The sequence below is a fragment of the Trachemys scripta genome, chromosome 2 (assembly GCF_013100865.1).
Source record: "Trachemys scripta elegans isolate TJP31775 chromosome 2, CAS_Tse_1.0, whole genome shotgun sequence".
In the NCBI taxonomy this organism is placed as follows: Eukaryota; Metazoa; Chordata; order Testudines; family Emydidae; genus Trachemys; species Trachemys scripta.
Window position 1 is genome coordinate 109,524,390 of NC_048299.1, and position 12,588 is coordinate 109,536,977.

Consider the following 12,588-nt stretch of genomic DNA (forward strand, 5'->3'; position numbering starts at 1 on the left):
TATTGGGAGCATAAGCTTTCGTGGGTAAGAACTTCACTTCTTGCATCTGAAGAAGTGAGGTTCTTACCCATGAAAGCTTATGCTCCCAATACTTCTGTTAGTCTTAAAGGTGCCACAGGACCCTCTGTTGCTTTTTACAGATTCAGACTAACACAGCTACCCCCTGTCTTGTGCTTGTGTGTCTCGGGTGGGAGTGGGGGTGAGGTGCCCCCTCCCTCCAGCTCTCTCCGTGAGTTTCTCTCTCTCCGTGGGGAGAGGGGAGCTGTGTCTCACTCTAGTGTCGCTGTGTGTTTCTCGGGGTGTGACTCTCCGTATGGGTGTGGCTGGCTCGCGGCGGGGGACGGGGAAGGGATTGTGTGTCCCCGGGGGTGAGTCACACGCAGGGCCTGATAACAACAACGGCCCGGTGCAGGGGGCGCACCCGGCTGGAGATTTTCCCCGCTAACCCGGGCAGAGCCGCCTCGGCGACCCGAACACGGGATGGGGCTGGGATGGGGCTAGGATGGGGGGGGGCCCGGCCTGTGCCCGCCCGGCTGGCCCCGCCCCCACCCACACACTCACCGTCCCGATACAATCGGTGAGGTTCGGCGGCGGCACTTTGGGCTTCGATTTCCCGAAGAATCGATTCATCGCGGCGGCCTCAGAGCGGGACGGACACAAGCGGCGGCGGCGGCAGCGACTCTCCCAACCCGGAAACGCTCCGTCTCGCCGCCCCTCCCCCACTGCCGAGCGCTCTGCGCCGGCGCTAGTGACGTCTCACCCGACAGCCAATCCGGGAAGGCAGAGGGCGGGACACGTCTAGATAAGGGCGGAAGTGAGGAAGGAAAGCGCCGCTCTCTGCTCTTCCGCCCAGCTGCGTGAGCAGCGATTGGCCCTGGATGTGGGGGCGGGGCTAAAAGGAGCACCTGGGGACAGAGACGCCAATCAAAGGGCCCGCGGCAGCCAGCGCCCTCGCGGGGTGGCGGGGACGGAACAACCTGCCCCCAGCCCGACCGGCTCCTTCCACCGCCCAGAGCCCCTGCCCCGCCCGGCGCGCTCCGCAGGCCGCGCCCTTCGCCCCCACCCCGGGGGGAGCGAAATCCCCCGTCACGCAGGGGCGGGGTCTCCGGGTTCCGTCCCCAGGGGAGCGCCCTGAGCCCCCGGGTGCTGCTAGGTGCCTTCACCAGCGCAGCGCTTCTCCCGTCCTTGGCGTCGCCAGCGCTCTGGGAGTGGGCTGGAGGCTCCAGGCATTAAAGACGAAGCTTTAATTAAAGACTGTCATGGGATGTAACCTCCAGGAATACGTCTATGCAAAATGGGCAACCCCCTTCCTTCTGCCAAACCTGCCCCCTACAGGGACGGGCTAAGGGTTCAAAAGTTACAGCTAGCAGGAGGCACGATAAAGGTCAATGGAGTATCACTCACGCTGCTGACTTCGATCAGTAGAGCAAAGAACCTCAGTCCACGAAAGCTTATGCTGTAATAAATTTGTTAGTCTCTAAGGTGCCACAAGTACTCCTGTTCTTTTTGCGGATACAGACTAACACGGCTGCTACTCTGAAACCCCTCATGGATGGAGCTTGTCCGTGCCTGCTCGAAGAAGGGCAAACTGTCTACTGAGTAGAGAACATATATTGCCACCGCTCAAGAAACCACCTTTTGACAGACACACAAAGGCAACACTTCAAACCTTCCATTTTTAATTAAGATTATTGAAAAGGTTAGGGCAAGTCAACTGCGAGCATGCAGTTGTTTTAAATTTCCTGGAACTTTGTCAATCTGAATACAGTAGAAGCTCAGAGTTACCAACACCTCAGGAATGAAGGTTGTTCATAACTCTGACCAAAACATTATGGTTGTTCTTTCAAAAGTTTATAACTGATCATTGACTTAATACAGCTTTGAAACTTTACTATACAGAAGAAAAATGCTGCTTTTAACCATCTTAATTTAAATGAAATAAGCACAAACAATTTCTTTACCTGTCAATTTTTTTTCTAAACTTTCCTTTTATTTTTAACAATACTGTACTGTATTTGCTTCCCCCCCCCCCCCCACTGCTGCCTGACTGTGTACTTCTGGTTCCAAATGAGGTGTGTAGTTGACCAGTCATTTTGAAACTCTGCTGTTCATAACTCTGAGGCTCTACTGTACCAGATTTGGTTATGGAATGCAGATCACACTAGTGATCTGCTCCTGCTGATGAAGATCAGGTGTACATGCTGATACTATCAGATCTATCAACTGCCTTCAATACTGTTGGTCACTCACCTATAGCCCATAGCAAGATTTTCCAGGGCTGCTTTTTTGTGGCTCAATTCCTTCTTTGCCATGCATTCTCAAAGGGAGGCAGTGGGCAAGTATTTCTCCTACCTGAGGGTGCTATAGATTCATAGATTCCAAAGCCAGAATGGACCATTGTGATCATCTAGTCCAGGGGTGGGCAAACCTTTTGGTCTGAGGGCCACATTGGGGAATAGAAATTGTATGGCAGGCCATGAATGCTCACAAAATTGTTGTTGCGGTGCGGGAAGGGGTGCAGGTTCCAGCTGGGGGTGCAGGCTCTGGGGTGGGGCTGGGGATGAGAGGTTTGGGGTGCAGGAGGGTGCTTCAGGTGGGATCAAGGGGTTTGGAGAGCAGGAGGGGGATCAGGGCTGGGGCAGTGGGTTGGGGCATGGGGAGAGGCTGAGGGATGTAGGCTTTGAGTGGCGCTTACCTCAAGCAGCTCCCAGCAGTAATGACACATCCCTTCTCTGGCTCCTATGCAGGAGGCACAGCCAGGCTACTCTGCACGCTGCCCCATCTGCAGGCACTGTCCCTGCAGTTCCCATTGGAGTGCTTAGGAGCTGGAGCGGGACCATGCCATGGTTCATGCTGCGGCTTCTGGGAGCCACATGGTGCAGCCCCTGACCCAGTGCCCCGGCTGGAGTGCCAGAGTGCCCAGCAGGAGCTTGCGGGCTGCCTTAAAATGGCTCACAGACTGGATGCGGCCCGCGGGCCATAGTTTGCCAGCCCCTGATCTAGTCTGATCTCTTGTGTAACAGAGGCCATATAACTTACCTATCATATGCAAAGTTCCGCAATGTCTCATCTTGTTCAATATGCCTTATGTCTTCATTTCATCTAATCCAACGATTAGCTAGCCCTCAGCCAAGCACTGGGTAAGGTATCAAGCTCCAACCGACAAAAATATCTACCTCTTTAGCTGAGGATGTATGTCTGCCATTTGTTGTTTTGGCACACAATTGAGGGGTGTGGTTAGATTTCTCGGTATTACTAGATCAGGTTACCGCAACTTCCACTATTTAATAAAGGCTGCGAACAAAATAGTCTAAAATTTGATGTCCTTTAGGATACACAAAGTTTTTATATATTTAATTTTTGATTTTTAAGAAATTAGGTAAAATATTGGAAGGCAAATTTAAAGTTGGGTTTCTTGGCATTGACAATGCAGGTGCTTGGTTTACAAATATTAAAATTATGTTCTGCAAAATATGAATACATTTTCAAGGACATCTCATAAATTAGTCATTCATCTTTATTCTTGAACAAAGTTACCTTTTGGTTTAAAGCAGGCAATCCAGTACTGGAAGGCTCCTATACTTCAAATTAGCTAATCAAATGATCCATAAAGGAAGTAATTTACAGTATTTCTTTATGTTTTGTTTCAATAATAAAAGACGCATTGCCTTTTATTACATAGAGTTAATTGTATAGCTATTGCTCTGGAAGCACCATCCTTTCAAGTATGCAATTATTTTTGAGGACATGCATCTAAACTACATAAATAATGAGGTATCTCTGGCAATGAGATGCAGTTGGATGAATCAATCTTTTTGGAATATTTATTATATTTGCATATATTTATTATATTAGAACAATTTCCTCATATAACCTTATGACCCATATGGAAAAGCACTTCAATCATAATATAAGTGGCCATGAAAAAGTGAGCTGCAAAATATTTTGTTTTATACAATTTAATTTTTTTCCTTTTAAGTACACTTGTTAAAATTACTGAGGACCTAGCATATCTTTAGGCTTCACCCACTGATCAAATTGTTCTGATGTAAGGAATCCAAGCTTAATAGCTGCTTCTTTTAGTGTTGTCCCTTCTTTGTGTGCTGTTTTGGCAATCTTGGCTGCCTTGTCATATCCTGTAATTAAAACAAAAGAAACAGCAGATTAATCTGATTTTGGCCACTATGTGTTCAGAAGACCTCTTAAAGGAGACAACTTGGTCTATTCAGAACTACTGCTACTATATTTTACTTAATTTGAAGTCATGAATGTTGGTTTAAAGCAGTATTAACCCCCCCCCCTAAAAATTAAAAGATATTCTGGTAATAAAATATTTAGGTAAATTTTATGTGACATAAAATTTAATTAGGCTTGTTGCCACTCAATTCAATGACTTTCCTTAAACATTTCATGATCATCTATTGCCACATGTCTTGCTATGAAATTTTAACCGCTAGAGACCAGTATTTTCAAAAAAGCCTATAGGTATGGCTATTGTGAACAGGGCATTTATTTTCTGCTGACTGTGCTCAGTGGTAGTTTATCTACTCTTTGGGATCTTATACAGAATAAATTCATTTCCACATGCAGTGAAAGAACTAGTTAATTGGAACACACAAAAATGCAATTAATGATTGGGTTTTGAGCTTCCATGAACAAACATTTAAAAACATAAAATATAAGTATAGCAGAATAGTCATGCAGGAGAAGTAATCCAACTTCTAAGAGACATAAATGTTGCCACCTAGTAGCATGACTCAAAATGAACAGCTCTGTAGTTGATCTATATTAAAAATAATATTCAATGACAAGCACAACTCCTGGGGAGGAAGAATTAAAATTTCACCACTGAATCCCATTAAGTTTAACACCAAAAAACCCTAACTGAATAAAACTAATGCACTGTCATCAAAGAAAGTAATTATAGGAAACAAAAGAAATAGATTCAAAAGGAACAATATAATAGGTGACTGATGTCAGGAATATAATTTTTCAAGTTTTACTAAACAAACGAAAAAGACAGTTACTTGCTGATACTGTAACTGTTGTTCTTAAAGACATGGGTGCAGAGGTGCATTCCACCCTGGGGTGTGTGCGCTGTGCGCACCAGAGTCAGAGAACTTTGCCTAGCAGTAAACATAGGGTCAGCACTTGTGTTTCCCGGGCCTTATCCCTTCCCCAGGCTATTTAATGGTGGCACTACCCCAACTCCCCTCAGATCCTTTGCACAGAATGCCAAGAATTGGGACTCCAATGCAGAAGGGACCAAATGTGGGTCATGGGATACACATCTGCACCCACATCTAGAACAACAACAGTTACAATACTAGGAAGTAACAGTCTTCACTTCTTTGAGTTGCAGATGTGTATTCCACTCAGGTAACTCAATCAGTATCAGAAAGCGGTGGGGCTTGGAGTCTATTTAAAGAGTGACTGCAAGATTGCCTTCCCAAAATTTGCATCTGATCAGGATGCAGACATAAAAGTATAAAGCTTGGTAAAAGTATGTACCGAAGACAAAGTAGCAGCCCTGAAAATGTCCAATATCAAAATATCACTGTGAAAAGTGATCAAAGCTGCTTGGGATATTGTCAAATGGGCTCTTAACCTCTGTGGAGGTGGTGGAGTCCAAGTTATTTCAAACTGTAGTGACACAGGATGTTAACCAACTGGAAATTGTCTATGTGGAGACGGCTTGATCACTCTTGTGTTCCACAAAGAAAATAAAAAGACAAGGTGGTGAATTAAATAGTTTGGTTCTTTCTATGTGAAATGCCAAGCATCACCTCACATCTAAGGAGTGAAGATGCTGTTCATCAGCATTCGAATGAGGTTTGGGAAAAAAAATATATAGATAAGTAAATTGTCTAGTTAAGATGAAATAGTGGCACCACCTTAGAGAACAGGACTAACACGGCTGCTACTCTGAAACCCACCTTAAAGAGAAATTTATGATGAGATCTCAAGGCAACCTTGTCCTTGAAAAACTGGGTATACTGAAAGCCCACCATTAGGGCCTGCAGCTCATTAACTCTTCCCACAGAAGTTATGGCCAGAAGAAATGCTGTCTTTTAGCATAGGAGAGAGAGAACAAGTTGCCACATCCCAAGGGGGCCATTGGGAATACGCATACTGTTGGCCAGTAGGTACTAGGCCAGGAACCCCTATCCCTACTGCGGTAACAGCACTGATATTTGGTACTGATGATGATAGAAGGACAGTCTTCAGGATTGCTGAGAACTGTGCTTGGACAGCAAAGAAGAAGAGGAAGATGTCCTCAATCTCGACCAGCCTCCAGTAGTCATCCAGTGATAGTGGAAGAGCCACCCCCAAAGGAGCAAGCAAGGAACCAGCCTCATCCAAAAACTAATAAGGAGATGATATCAGTACTGAGAATGAATGAGAAGATGGTGCCTTCAGTACTGAAAGAGGCATCGCAGTTCCGCTCGGTCCCAGAGCAAACAGATATTGAGCGGAAGTAGTACCAATCCTAAAGATAAAGTCTGCAGCAAAGATATAGTTAGTGCCAAAGACAGCGTCTGCACCGATGGGTCTCTCAGTACCAAACAAGATGTTGACTACAACTCTGAACTCTGGTTCTCAGGTGGAACGTAATACAGTGTCAAGGTACGAAACAATCTGCAACCAAACTAGATGATGCCGAGAGCACAGCCAAAGCAGCTGCCCCAGCTGTCAAATGCTCCTGAATTATTAGGGAATCAAGAATGGAGAGGCAGAGCAGGTCTGACACTGCCTGGTAGACCAATGACATAGAAACAGGCAGGATGATGTTGGTACCTAACTCAGACTCCCATGGCCAGTACCAAGTCAATGGTACAATGTCTAACTGATCATGGGTAAGTATCAGGGAGTGGTTAGGTGGCCCAGCTCCATCTCGAATACCGGAGGATTCACAGTGCCAGTCAGTATTCCTCTTAAAAAGACAAGGAGGCATCTCACCAAGTCCTGAATGGTCTCAGTTCATCTTGTGAGACCTCTTTCTTGGAGGACAAAATAAAGGAGAACAATCCCACTTCCCACTAGGGGAAGCACCAGACCCCAAGCTGGGAGCTACATTCTGGGCCAGCTCTGAAGGAGAGTGCAGGTCCAGGCAATCTGCAGAGGTCGCCACTGCTGAAGCAGACCTCATGGCCTGCTCTAAGAGGTGCTGCTTCAGACACCACGTGAATTCTCCTTTTAAACAACATGGAGCACCTCTCTTTCTTCTGACTTTCTCCTGTGCACAACAAACACCACAGGTCGGGGTCACTGTTGGGGATATACATCCCACATGATGGACAATGCTTTAACCTCACTGAGGGCATCACCCAGGGTAAAAATCAATTTTAACCTACTAATACAACTAAACCTAAGGGTACTACTAAACCACACTAAAACTACATACACCTCCACCTTGATATAACGCTGTTCTCGGGAGCCAAAAAATCTTACCGCATTATAGGTGAAACTGCGTTATACTGAACTTGCTTTGATCCACTGGAGTGCGCAGCCTACCCCCCCCGGAGCACTGCTTTACCGTGTTATATCCGAATTCGTGTTATATCAAGGTAGCAGTGTACACTAAAACTCTAGAAAACAGAGAAACAACCACACCAAACGCTCAGACTGTAGCTGTGGGCAGTAAAGGGACAAAGAGATCAGGGTGGCGGCACCCTTAAATAGCCTGGGGAGGGGCTAAAGGCCAGAGGCATGAGTGCAGCGCCACCTACAATCAAAGTTCTCCAACTCTCATGCACTTGGCATGTGCACACTTGAGTGGAATACACATCTGCAACCACTTGAAGAACTGCTCTTTATCTACTTCTGATTAAGTAAAGATTGTGGTAGTTATTAATATTTATACAATATTATTAGTTCATAAAATTGTGAAGAGGATAACAGCAGAGTTTATATGGCTGGGGAAGACAAACTGTAGAAATGGACTTAGATAAGCTTGAAGATCCCTTTCCTCCATCATCCTCGCAGACAAGAAATCCCACCCATATCTTAGCCTGTAAGAGAGTTTCTGTATCTTTGGTGCTGACATTGCTTCATCAGGCTGCTGGCATGCTAGCCAGCTTCCATATCGGTACACACCAGCAGTATTTACATTCATGTTTATCAATAGTGCCTGATGCAAAGGCTTCTGGGATATACATGCTGTTCAGTGTGTACAGTGTGATTAAACAAGATAGAAGAGGAATTATTGTGTGGATGGATGAGGCAAACAGGTAGGCAGGACCAAGTGCAAGATAAAGCACAACCTCACTAATGCAAACTCAAATGTGAGACACTGAGTACTACTGAATTTTGTGAGTGAACAACAATAAAAAGGATAATACATCACAAGGTGTACTTCATTTATTTCATCTTTTGTACTTCCCGTATTTCCTGTGACCCATCCCTGACTTTTACTAAAAATATCCGTAACAAAAACTTAGCCTTACTCATGAGTCTGGGATATACATGTTCCCCTATCAACACAGGGCCTTGATTGTGTAATTGTCTATGCTAGTTTTCTATAACAACATCATCATGTAATGGAATTCTTCAAAATATGTACGTAAACAATTAGAAATAGTCTTATGTAAAAAAAAAAAAAAAAAAGTTTCCTGGCCATAATGAACTCTCTTATTAATTCAGTTTGTTTGTCAAAGAAAAAGCTAATTTTTGATCAAGCACTTGAGTGCATTCTTGATCAAAGAACAAAATAGAAGGAAGTCTGAAACACTGTACCTTCTTAAGCAGAATAATCTACTGCTTGGTTATTCACAGTAACTGTCACTATGTATTTTTTTGAGAAGTTTATATATTCCAATGAATAGATATCAGTCTTAGACTTTTACCTATGTGGGGATTAAGTGCAGTCACCAACATCAAAGACTCGTTCATTAGTTTGTTGATCCTCTCCGTGTTGGCTTGGATTCCGACCACACAGTTGTCAGTGAAGGAAACAGAAACATCTCCAAGGAGCCTTGCAGAGTTTAATACATTTTTAATCTAAAAAATGCAGAAAGTTATTAGATGCAGCTATTAACATTTTCGTTATCTGATACATCATCATTTCTTAAAAACCTTATGATCCATCCATTTGACAGTACATCTTTAGCAAAGGATTGTGTGCTGTACTGTACTCTCTTCCTTTTGCAATATAAATTGAGTCACTGATATTTAAAAAAGCACTTTATGTGAAGTATTTCATATCCTGAAGAACACTTAAGTGCAGTAGACATTATCCATACTATTGAATATATAAGCAAAACATCTTTGTAAACTACTTAGAAATCAATAGATTAAAAATGTGCTATGTAAGTGCTAGATTTCAGAAAGAAAAGTGTGAATTTTACACACATCAATAAAAGATATTTAAAATTAAGTGGATGCACAATTGGCATACCCCCTGGCAGTCAATTACTCCGAAACGGCATCCAGTTGATAGCACTAAAGCCAAAGTTTAGTAAAGAATAATAATGGAAAGGGACACCTATATCTCCTATTGGGAATATCACTATAGCTGTTCAGTATGCTATTATTATCATCAAAGTTAGATAGAGACTTTGAAAAAAGACACTTTTTCAAATGAAAAAAATTCCTTACTAGGTCTATTTAGGAGATTCATAGACAAGTACATACAGCTTTTAAAAGTCTTTTCATTTTGTTTAAAACACCCTTAAACAGCATGAAAAAAAAGTAGCAGACAATAAATGGCCAGGTGCAAGAAAACAAAACACTGCTTGCTACATCCCCCCCTCACTGTTTTTACTGCCCTGACCTTTCTGCTATAATGTAGCTTATTCTGTAAGCCCAGCACCACTGTTATTTTAATGATTTCTCCTGCTGTATCTTCTACCTTTGTTTTTTCTTCTTGTTTTGACTTTTTGGTCTTCCTTTTCCACAATTCCCTGTTTTTAGGCTTTTGCCTCTATTCTTTCCCTCAATTTCTCCTCTGTTCATTCCTCCTCCTCCTCTCCTCTTCCTAACTCACCCTTCATGGAGTAAGATAGACCCCTCAGTCCTTTGTTTTCTTTCCCCACCTACACTAAACAGGTTTCCTTCTATTTCTCCATGCCCTGCACAATCCAGTCTAGAGGGAAGAATAAGCACCCAGACAAGATAGGTGTGCAAATGAACTACTTGTTGCCTTGACAACTCCCAGAAGCAGAATGAATCTAACAACATGTGGATTCAACTCTCACAAAATTTTTACTGGAAGCAATATAGGTATGATTTAGCCTGAAATTTCAAGTGTCAAAGTGATTAACTGCGTATGCTATATACTCCTCCGCTCAGCTGTGCCTCTGCCTTTAAACACAGTAAGGAAATGGTCACATTAAGATTCTGATATGTCCTCCTAGGAAATGCATAAGATAAATATTTTAGAGGCCCCGAGCCCAAGATTATTATCCTGAATTTACATTTTAAACATTTGTAATGTGAATCTGAACAGTTAATTAATTTAATGGTACAATGGTAAATAGCTTTCCAGGCAATTGGGGTGTGTACTGCAGGAAGGCCAAAGGGACTGCACAACAAAACAAAGTCTTCTGGGCACTGGAATAGAAAACAGGAATTCCTCATTTCAAAACGTCAGCTCTGACACAGATCCTTATTCTTGCTGCCTCAGTTTTGCCATCTGCCCTTTTCTCCTAGGGGCACTATGATAACTAGAGTTTATAATGCATTTCTATGATAAAGTGCTACAAAAACTCAATTCTTACATATTGGACAGCCAGTTATCTCTCAAAATGATGAGCTATTTGATTTATCACCAAGCAGAATTTAAGATTCTTCTAAAATTAATATTCTCTGCCTCTCTGGTGCTTGTGCTGTCCAAGCAATCACTGAAATTCTTCCCTAAGGACATACAGTAAGATAACCGTTTTTTTAATTTAAAAAAAATTAAAATGTTTTGAGCTTACAATCATGGGCTTGAAAACATTCAATTCAAAATGTCCATTGCTGCCTCCCACTGTAACAGCGACATGATTTCCCATCACTTGAGCTGCCACCATGGTTACAGCCTCACACTGGGTAGGGTTTACTTTTCCTGTTGGGGAGGGAAGGGGAAAGTAAAAAAAAAAAAAAAAGTTCTCCAATGTTTGTTTTCTGAATTTAAATTCTCAGAAATGGTAAATGTGATTTCAAGAAACATGTAAAAGAGGCAGCAGTCAAGCAGTGAACAACATACAGGCACAGATTTATTAAACCCACTGTACTTTTCTGATAAAAACTAGGATTTGTTTATGGTGTGAGAAGCCTGTCAGACATTTACCTTGTATGGCCTTGACAACTGTTTGCCTCCCAGAATGCCTTACTACTCAAGACGAAGGTTATTATTCTGAAACGTACTCCCCCTCCTACCTCCCACAAAACAATCAAAACTTTTTAAAAATTACATTTCTCCCCTTTCTTTGAGGAGGAAAGGAGGAGCTGCAAGATTACACTTTAAAGCAGGGCTGTCCAAACTTTGTTAAGATGAGGGCTGCACTGGCAACCTTCCAGGAGCACAGGAACTGTGCAGCTGGCTGCCACCCTTATCCTCAATATGGAGAAATGACCTGCAAAGGCTTCATTTACTTCAGGGGAAAGAAATCAGAAACAAAGGCCATTTGGATCAAAAAATTACTGTGCATGTTTCAATCCTAAAACCCCTCCCATTTAAAAATATTGCGCAGAAAGAAAAAAACCGCAACCTGCCACAATGGCTTGTATTTATACGTGGAACTAAACAGACAAAGATCACACACACAAGCACCTATTCCATCTGCAGTAATCAGTTCAACACATGAAGGGCCTGCTTTGAATTGCTTTTTAGAAAGTGGAAGAAGAATAGTTTTCGAAGTCCTTATTCCCCTCCCTTGCTGCTCTTCCTCATGCAATCTTCACCTGGTTGGGAAGGATGAAATTTAGTCCACAGTCCCCAAGCCAATCCACCTTTGTTTTTTCAAACTGAATAAGAGATGCTATTTGTACTCAGAGGGTAAATCTAAAAATCTGTGACAATAAAAACCTTTGCATAAAAAATGCACTCTTCCAAGACACTTGCCAACTAAACCTTTATACCGCATCTCTCCAAAGCATTTACACTCTCTCTCTCTCTCTCACACACACACACACACACACACACGTTATAAAGCAAATAATTTTACTTGCACACATTTTTGTGGACAAAAATGGACGATCAGTGACTGTCAAAAACTGCATCATTTTAGTGCTTCATACCATTTTACCACTCAACTCTGTCACAGTTCTATACATACTTGTTAATAATAATTATTACTCTTACTTGCTGCACAAACGTAATTGACATTTGTTATTGGATACGCTACCTGGCATAATGCTGCTTCCAGGTTCATTTTCAGGCAGGATGAGTTCCCCTAGACCAGAGCGTGGTCCAGAACCCAAGAAACGAATATCATTAGCTATCTTCATCAGACTGCAAGCCACAGTGTTCATTGCCCCACTGAGTTCAACTAGAGCATCATGAGCAGCAAGAGCTTCAAATTTATTTGGAGCAGTGATGAAAGGCAAGCCTACGGAGAAATGAGTATTAAAGGTTTTTTGAGGCATAATCATTAGTTAAAGCAG

At 42.8% G+C, this 12,588-nt stretch overlaps 2 protein-coding genes across 2 annotated transcripts in view; both read right to left on the reverse strand.

Moving 5' to 3' along the window:
- Positions 1–717, reverse strand: part of CHMP5 (charged multivesicular body protein 5) — a 15,552-nt gene extending 14,835 nt beyond the window's left edge. The window contains exon 1 of the mRNA XM_034761393.1: positions 562–717. Within this exon, the coding sequence (XP_034617284.1) occupies positions 562–630 (69 nt within the window). The 5' untranslated portion in view covers positions 631–717. The remainder of the gene's footprint in view (positions 1–561) is intronic.
- A 3,093-nt stretch (positions 718–3,810) lies between these two features.
- Positions 3,811–12,588, reverse strand: part of FH (fumarate hydratase) — a 39,725-nt gene continuing 30,947 nt past the window's right edge. The window contains exons 7-10 of the mRNA XM_034761395.1: positions 12,330–12,533; positions 10,920–11,047; positions 8,847–9,000; positions 3,811–4,136 (exon numbers count right to left, since the gene is read on the reverse strand). Of these exons, the coding sequence (XP_034617286.1) occupies positions 3,994–4,136; positions 8,847–9,000; positions 10,920–11,047; positions 12,330–12,533 (629 nt within the window). The 3' untranslated portion in view covers positions 3,811–3,993. The remainder of the gene's footprint in view (positions 4,137–8,846; positions 9,001–10,919; positions 11,048–12,329; positions 12,534–12,588) is intronic.